At 52.2% G+C, this 9,170-nt stretch overlaps 2 protein-coding genes across 2 annotated transcripts; both read left to right on the forward strand.

The window, feature by feature from the left end:
• The first annotated feature begins 6,549 nt into the window (after positions 1-6,549).
• LOC121866340 (basic salivary proline-rich protein 2-like) lies at positions 6,550-6,927 on the forward strand. The gene has a single exon (XM_042365957.1). It carries the CDS (start codon positions 6,550-6,552, stop codon positions 6,925-6,927), a length of 378 nt encoding a protein of 125 aa, XP_042221891.1.
• A 206-nt stretch (positions 6,928-7,133) lies between these two features.
• On the forward strand, positions 7,134-7,935 carry LOC121866341 (basic salivary proline-rich protein 2-like; the record flags this gene model as incomplete). Its single annotated transcript, XM_042365959.1, has 1 exon — positions 7,134-7,935. A coding segment is annotated over exon 1 (802 nt), but the record flags the coding sequence as incomplete, so codon positions are not given.
• Between the last annotated feature and the right edge of the window lie 1,235 nt (positions 7,936-9,170).

Raw genomic sequence — 9,170 nt, forward strand, 5'->3', positions numbered from 1 at the left:
GTGTGTGTGGTGCCGGAAGTATGATGGTGACAAAATAATTTTTTATTTTTTATTTTGTCATAATTATTCTCATTATTAATCCTCATTAACCTTAACATGATATTATAATCATTATCTTAATATATTATTCTCACATATTTGCGTGGTGTTATAAATGGGAAGTGTCGAGTAATGGCTCGGCAATAGGAAGGACAAAAACCTAACCTAACCTAGCCTAACCTAACTTAATCAGCCTGGAGGAGGCACGGCCATCACCTGTCAAGAAAATGGAAAGTAAATATAAGAGTAATTTTGAGAAGTGAGTCGTAGGACGCGTGGTGAGTCGTGGAGGGGGTCGTGGTGGTGAAGGAGGCGTGCGATTACGGCCGCCTGAGGTTTACCTTGATCAAATTACTGGGGCGGGGCAGGGCGGGGCGAGGTGAAGGGAGGTGGTGGAGGTGGTTGAGGGGGCGTGGGGTTCGAGGGAGGGAGGAAGATGGAAGGGGGTAAGTGGAAGAGATGGAGAGAAGGGAAAAGAATAGCAAGATAAGAAATAAAAGGAAGATGAAAGCAGATGGGGGAAATGAAGAAGGAGTGAGAGGAGGGTAGAGAGAAGGAGGAGAGGTGAGAGAGAAGAGAGGGAGAAGGGGAGTGAGAGAAGGAAAAGGGAGTGAGAAGAGGAGAGGGGAGTGAGAGAAGGGGAGTGAGAGAAGAGGGAGGGATGAGAGAAGAGGAAAAAGGGGGTGAGAGAGGGGAGGGGAGTGAGAGAAGAGGAGAGGGGGTGAGAAGAGGAGAGGGGTGAGAGAAGGGAGGGGTGAGAGAAGAGGGGAGAAGGGTGAGGAGAGAGGAGGGGGGTGGAGAAGGGGGAAGGGGAGGGGGTGAGAGAAGGGGGTGAGAGGAGAAGGGGGAGTGAGAGAAGAGGAGAAGGGGAGGTGGGGAGGGGTGGGTCAAGTAACAGGGAGCTAGAGAGGGAGAGAGAGGTGCAGCACGTCCTCTCAGGAAAGGGTGAGGAGAAGAAGGGTGAGGGGTGAGGGAAAAATCTACCAGAAGAGGTGAGGACGAGGGGGACAGAAGGGAGGGTAAAGGACACACAGGTAACAGATGAAGTGTTGTAAATATTGATAACTGGATGTTCACTCCAGACTCAAGGAGGAAGGAGAGGAGGAGAAGGAGGGGTAGGAAGAGGGGTGAAGAGGGGAGGGAGGAAGGTGGCGTCTAGACCAAGAAGATGGAAGAGCGTTGTAAATATTGATAAAGAAGGAGGAGAAAGAGAAATAAAAGAAAAGATTGATTTAGAACAGGAGGAGGAGGAGAAGAGCCGTAGGAAGGAAGAGGGATAGGAAGAAAGAGGAGGGGAAAGACACACAGGAATAAACAGGAAGAAATATTAATAATAATTTCTTAACCTCTTTGGAAAACCGGACGAATATAAACAATAATAACAATGAAGAGGAGGAAAGCAAACAAAAGTGTAAATACGAAAAATTGATTGAAACGTTAAGGGGAAAAAGAGGGGTGAAGGGGAGAGGAAGAGAATCGATGCAGAAGTTGGGTTTGTAGGTTGCAAGCGAGAGGAAGTGTTGTTAAATCCTGAGAGGAAACGTTCAATTAGTAGCTCAGGGCAAAGAGGTATTATGAGGGAGGTGGAGAGATATTGGTAGTGGGCGTTGGGGGTTCAGAGTCAGTGGGTGAGGGTCCAGTGGGCAGGGTGGGTGAGGGGTCAGTGGGCAGGGTGGGGAGGAAGGCATATAGGTGGGGCAGGGTGAGGAGATGGAAGGGAGTAAGGGAAGGGTCAGGAGGGTGAGGGAAGTGGAAGTGAGAGGAATTAATGGTCTTGACTAAACTAATGGACCCGTGGCTCAGTGTTTATGCTGTGGGGAGTGACTGAGTGTTTGCCAGCGATTGACCATTCAATGTTTGTAGCGTGACCATAGTGTTTGCAAGTGTGGGAATGGTCAGTTAGTATTTAGAGCCGCAGTAATTGATCATGTGCTTACCGACGGAATTGACCAATCAGTGCTCACAACGGCAAAATTAACCAATAGTGCTACAACGAAGGAATTAACCATCCATTATACAACGACGGAATTAACCAATCAGTGTCAAGTACTGAAAGAAACAACCAGCTAGGGTAAACAGAGCCGTCTGTATATCAGCTGGTGGCCAGATGGTCGTGACCTGGACCAGCTTTGAAAAATTTCCAGGATAGACCAGCTGTCACGCTAGGGATGATCGCCAAATACCGGAACAAGACAGGATCGACAAATCGGTCCCAAAAAGTAAGAATTGGTCGCCAAATGGTCTTTCGGGCCAGGAGACACTCGCCAAATGGTCTCTCAGGGCCAGGAAACGGTCGCCAAATGGTCTCGCAGGGCCAGGAGACATTCGCCAAATGGTCTCTCAGGGCCAGAGACGCTGCAAATGGTCTCAGGGCCAGTAAACGGTCATAAATGGTCTCTCAGGGCCGGAGACACTCCTTAAATGGTCTCTCAGGGCCAGTAAACGGTCGTCAAATGGCCTCTTAGGGCCAGGAGACGGTTGCCAAATGGTCTCTCAGAGCCATGAAACGGTCGCCAAATGGTCTCTCAGGACCAGGAAACGTGGTCAAATGGTCTCTCAGGGCCAGGGAGACGCTCGCCAAATGGTCTCTCAGGGCCAGTAAACAGCCCGTCAAATGGCCTCTCAGTGCCAGGAGATGGTGCCAAATGGTCTCTCAGAGCCATGAACGGTGTAATGGTCTCTCAGGACCAGGAAACGGTGTAAATGGTCTCTCAGGGCCAGAGACGGTCGCCAAATGGTCTCTCAGGGGCCAGGAAACGGTCATAAATGGTCTCAGAGCCATGAGCAGTCGTCAAATGGTCTCTCAGGACCAGAAACGGTCACCAATGGTCTCTCAGGGCCAGGAGACGCTCGCCAAATGTGTTCCTCTGTATAAAGTCATGTGCTACTTAATTGTTTGACGTGAGAACTTTAATTGCTCACTTTCTCTCCGTAAGGGCGATTATCTCTAATGTTTCCTCCTCTCTCTCTTTCTCTCTCGGTTTTTTCTCTCGTAGCTTATATCCTTATCTCCATTCTCTCTCTTTCTTTTCTCTCAGCTTTTTGCTCTCTCTCTCTCTTCTCTCTCTCTCTCTCTCTCTCTCTCTCTCTCTTTCTCTCTCTCTCTCTCTCTCTCTCTCATCGTTGATCCATTATTATCATCTTCTCCTTTCTCTTCCATCCCTCCCCCTCTCCTCCGTCTTCCCCGCCATTGCTTCTTTACTTCCTCCTTCCCTTCCTCCTTCCTCCTCCGCCATCCATCTTCCCTTCCGTCTTCCTTTCACACTCATCTATCTTCCTTGACCTGCCTCTCTTCTTTTTACTCTCCCCTCCCTCCCTTCTGCCCTCCCCTCCCTCTTTCTTTCTCTCTCCTCTCTCTTGCATCTATTTTAAGCCTAATTTTCCTCACCGTCTTTTTTATCTCACTTATTCTTTACCCTAATTTCATCCCACCTTTATTCTCACCTCCCAGCCTCCTCCTTCTCATCCTCCCTCCTCCCTCCCTCCCTCCTCCTCTCTCTCTATCTTCTCTCCCCCTCCCTCCTCCCTCTTCTCTCCCTCCCTCCCTCTCTCTTCTCTCCCTCCCTCCCTCCCTCCCCTCCTCCTCCCTCCCTCCCTCCTCCCTCCCTCCCCTCCCCTCCCTCTCTCCCCTCTCTCCTCTCCCTCCCTCCTCCCTCCCTCCTCCCTCCTCCCCTCCCTCCCTCCCTCCCCTCTCTCTTCTCCCTCCCTCCCCTCCTCTTCCCTCCCTCCTCCCCTCCCTCCCTCCCCTCTCCTCCCTCCTCCCTCCCTCCCTCCCTCTTCTCCCTCCTCCTCTCTCTTCTCTCCTCCTCCTCCTCCTCCTCCTCCCTCCCCTCCTCCCTCCCCTCCTCCCTCCCTCCCTCCTTTGCAGGCTTCTCCCATATTCTTGTCAAACTTTAGGTCGATGACCTGAGACATACCACCACTATTACTACTACTAACACCACCACCACCACTACTATTACTACTACCACTACTACTAACACCACCACCACCACTATTACTACTACCACTAACACCACCACCACCACTATGCTGCCTCCAGCCTCCTCCAATAATAGCCATACCTTCGCCACCATTTTATTACCTTAATATTAAATATCCTAATACATAGTAGCTATCCTGGCTGTGTTGGAGTTAGTTGAGCCGCAGATCTATGCGGTATTCAGTGACTGTTGCCTCATTAGTCAATATCTGCAACTGTTGTCGGCTTTGGGGTCCCGTGCTCTCGTTCCCCTGAGGCAGAGCAAAGCCGACCGAAGGAGAGGACATCGACCTCTCATCAGGTTGGAGCACTACTTCTGGGCTGCTGCTTCTTTCGGATATCACCTCTGCGAGTTTGGAGTTTGGCGTAGAAGCATCTTGCACTTGGTCCCATCCCACCAGAGGAGTGAAGCTGCCTTGATCAACGTTCTGAATTCTCCCGTATGCCCTTATCTTGTCGTTCTCGTTCCTCCTGTGTGCAGCATCGAGGCAAGTTACCGTGACATGCGGCCATGGGATCAAAAGTCCTGATGTCGAAGAAAGGCTCGCTGTTCCCGCGTCCAGAATCCTCGAGCACTGATGTCAACACAGGCTTTGTTAGATGTGTTTGAAGTCCTATGTTGGAAAAATCTCACCGTCAATGGAAGGAGGTCGGTTCAACCCTGACATCACGGCAGATTTCCTTCAACAATAATTGCTGTGAGATCATTAATTCGTCATGCCTCATGCATATAAGAGCCCCCTTTCTTGCACCATGGCGTGATCGACGTCATAGGAAGAACCACACACATTAGGAGGCAAACCTTCTACTGGCCTACCGTATCTTAGAGCATTGGCAACTGTAAATTCTTGTTTATTGAGACTGAAACCATTTGCCCTTATCGGCGTAGTTAACCAGTTCGAGCGCCCACCTCCTGCGCAATAGCTACTTTTTCAAAAATCTCCCACTATTACTTCTACCACTACTACTAACACCACCACTCACCCACTACTACTAACACCACAACCACTATTTTTTTTTTTTTTTTTTTTTAATAGTGTGCTCCAGCCTCCCCAATAGCCACACCTTCGCCACCATTTATTACCTTAATATTAAATACCTAATACATAGAAGCTATCCTATCTGTGTTAACTTAGTTGAGCCGCAGATCTATGCGGCATTCGGTGACTTTAGCCTCATAGTCATTATCTGCAGCAGTTGTGGAGTAGGGGCAAGCTCTCGTTCCCTGAGGCAGAGCAAAGCCGACCGAAGGAGAGAGAAGGACAGTCGACATCTCATCCAGGCTGCAACATAACTTCGGGCTGCTGCTTCTGTTCGGAGATCAACTCCGCGAGTCTGGCGTAGAAACATCTTGCACTTGGGCCATCCCACCAGAGGGTTGTGAACACTAGAGGAGTGAAGCTGCCTTGATCAACGTTTTGAATTCTCTCCCCATATGCCTCTTCTCTTGTCGTTCTCGTTTCCTCCTATGTGCAGCATCGAGAGCTAGGTTACGGTGACAAACGGCCATGGGATCAAAAATCCTGATGTCGAAGAAAGCTTCGCTGTCCCCGTCCAGAATCCTCGAGCATGACGTCCACACGGGCTTCGTTAGATGTGTTTGAAGTCCTGTGTTGGAATCTCGCCATCGGAAGGAGGTCAGTTCTACCTGACGTCGGCGATTTCCTTCAACATATTTGCTGTGAGATCCATACCTCGTCATGCCTCATGCATATGAGCCCCCTTCTTGCGAACCATGGCGTGATCGCCATCATGGAAGAGCCACACACACGCATTGGAGGCAAACCATCTACTGGCCAACCGTACCACCACCACCTACTACTACTAACACCCCACCACCACCACTACTACTAACACCACCACCACCACTACTAACACCACCACCACCACCACTACTACTAACGCACCACCACTATTACTACTACCACTACTACTACCTACCACCACCACCACCACCACTACTACTAACACCACCACCACCACTACTCACTACTTTAACTACTGCTAACACCACCACCACCACCACCACCACTATTACTACTACCACTACTACTAACACCACCACCACCACCACCACCACCCACTACTACTACCAACACCACCACCACTATTACTATTACCACTACTACTAACACCACCACCACCACCACCACTACTACTACTAACACCACCACCACCACCACCACTACTACTACACCACCACCACCACCACCACTACTACTACTAACACCACCACCACCACACCACCACTACTATAACACCACCACCACCACCACTATTACTACTACCACCTATTAATTACCACCACCACCACCACCACTACTACTGCACCACCACCACTCTACTACTAACACCACCACACACTGTACTACTGCCACTACCACCACCACCACCACTATTACTATCACTACTAACACCACCACCACTACTACTGATATTATTCATCAATACAGGTGGGGCCCACCAGCACCCACAGGGGGTGGGGGCCACCAACTCAGGGGCCACCAACACAAGAGGGCCACCAACACATGGGGCCACCAGCCCAGGGGGGCCTCCAACACAAGAGGGCCACCTACTCATGGGGCCACCAACACAGGAAGGGGCCACCAACACAGGAGGGCCACCAACACATGGGGCCACCAACCCAGGGGGCCACCAACACAAGAGGGCCACCAACATGGGGCCTCACAGAGGGGGCCACCAACACAAGAGGGCCACCACTCATGGGGCCACCAACACAGGGAAGGGGGCCACCAACACAGGAGGCCACCAACATCAGGGCCACCAACCCAGGGGGGCCACCAACACAAGAGGCCACCTACTCATGGGGCCACCAACACAGGGCCACCAACACAAGAGGCCACCAACACAAGAGGGCCACCTACACAGGAGGGCACAACACATGAGGGGGCCCTGACACATGAGGGCCACCAGCACAAGAGGGCCACCTACACAAGGGCCACCAACACAAGAGGGCCACCTACAGGGGAGGGCCACTAACACATGAGGGGGGCCACCAACAGCAGGGCCCTGCAACACGGGGGCCACCAACACAGGGGCCACCAATGCAAGAGGCCACCCTGGGAGGGCCACCTACACAGGGGGGCCACCAATGCAAGAGGGCCACCTACACAGGAGGGCCCACCAGCACGGGGGGCACCAACACAGAGGGCCACCAACACAGGGGCCACCAACACAGGGGGCCACCAACACAGGGGCCACCAATGCAAGGGGCCACCTACACAGGGGCCACCAGCACAGGGGGGGCACCAACACAAGAGGGCCACCAACACAGGGGGCACCAACACAGGGGCCACCAATGCAGAGGGCCACCTACAGGGGGCCACCAACAGGGGGCCACCAACACGGGGCACCAACACAGAGGGCCACCAACACGGGGGCCACCAACACAAGAGGGCCACCAACACAAGAGGGCCACCAACACGGGGGCCACCAACAAGAGGGCCACCTACACACAGGGGGCACCAACACAGGGCCACCAACACAAGGGCCACCAACACATGGGGCCACCAACACAGGGGCCACCAATGCAAGAGGGCCACCTACACAGGAGGGGCCCACCAACCTGGAGGCACCTAATGCAAGAGGCCACCACACGGAGGGCCACCAACACAGGAGGGCACCAATGCAAGGGCCACCTACACAGGGAGGGGGCCTACCAACCAGGGAGGGGGCACCAATGCAAGAGGGCCACCTACACAGAGGGGCCCACCAACACAGGGAGGGGGGCACCAATGCAAGAGGGCCACCTACACAGGAGGGCCCACCAACAGGAGGGGGCACCAATGCAAGAGGGCCACCAACACAGGAGGGGCCCACCAACAAAAGCAGGGCAGCTAATCTAAGCTTGACACCTGGGCAGAAACTCCCCGACCTACGCTTGTTCCCCAGTTGTTTGTTGTTTGTCTGTGTGTGTGTGTGTGTGTGTGTGTGTGTGTGTGTGTGTGTGTGTGTGTGTGTGTGTGTGTGTGTTTCCAAAAGATAGGGATAAGGGCCTGTTTGCCTGTCACGTTCACTGAGGCTTCAGGAACACTTAACCAATAGAACACCAGAAGCAAATGTCGGGTTACCTGCAGGATCCCGCCCGACAAAGGTCTCACACTAGTAGCCGTCAAGTCCTCGCTGCGCCACAATAAAGTCCAAGAAGCCATAACTCTATAAATGGGTGAGACAGAAAGTTGGATTATAATAAACCTCTTGTAAGATCTTTTTATGAATATCCACATAATAAAGTTAAGTTGAAGATTTGTGGTTATTTGTTATCGTTATGTTTTGGACGCACGGACAGACTGACACACGGACGGGACAAGTACCGTCCTTGAACAGTGGAGACAAAACTTAATACACTTGGTGGCAGCGAGGAGTGCAAGAGTCCACCTCGTTTAGAGACCTTCCTGGTGGAGGCGGAACAACTAACACGGAGTTTTGTTGCCAAGTTGACTCATAAGTTTATTGATGTAATTACGAGTATTCATGGCTGACTGGGGTACATGTGGTGGTGGGTGTCAGGGGTGTGGTAGTGGATGAAGAGGGTGTCAGGGTGTGTAGTGGTGTGTGGAAGAGGGTGTCAGGGGGTGGTGGTAGTGGTGGAAGAGGGTGTCAGGGGTGGTGGTAGTGGTGGAAGAGGGGTGTCAGGGGTGGTGGTAGTGGTGGAAGAGGGTGTCAGAGGTGGTCGTGGTGGTGGTTCAGGGTGTAGGCTTGGTGGTGGTGGCGGAGGATGGTGTCAGTGGTGGCAGGATGGTGTCAGTGGTGGCGGAGGACGGTGTCAGTGGTGGCGGAGGACGGTGTCAGTGGTGGCGGAGGATGGTGTGGTGGTGTCAGAGGGATGGTGTCAGTGGTGGTGTTAGTGTCAGTGGTGGCGGAGGATGGTGTCAGAGGATGGTGTCAGAGGATGGTGTTAGTGTCCTCACCTTCACCAAACTTCGCTACATGGTAAAGTTAGTCACTCTTTCTGGGACTTACTGGAGTTTGTGCTGATCAAAGACCCTCTCTGGCATTACTCTCTTTAAGACTTTTAAGGACCTCACGCACAATTTAGGGCCTCTTTAAATCTTTCCTGGTAGATTTAGGGCCTTCAGGGGCCTTCTGGATACTGTTGTGGCTCCCATGAGACTTGTGCTGGGGTCTG

Source organism: Homarus americanus, unplaced genomic scaffold (assembly GCF_018991925.1).
Source record: "Homarus americanus isolate GMGI-L3 unplaced genomic scaffold, GMGI_Hamer_2.0 scaffold36373, whole genome shotgun sequence".
NCBI lineage: Eukaryota > Metazoa > Arthropoda > Malacostraca > Decapoda > Nephropidae > Homarus > Homarus americanus.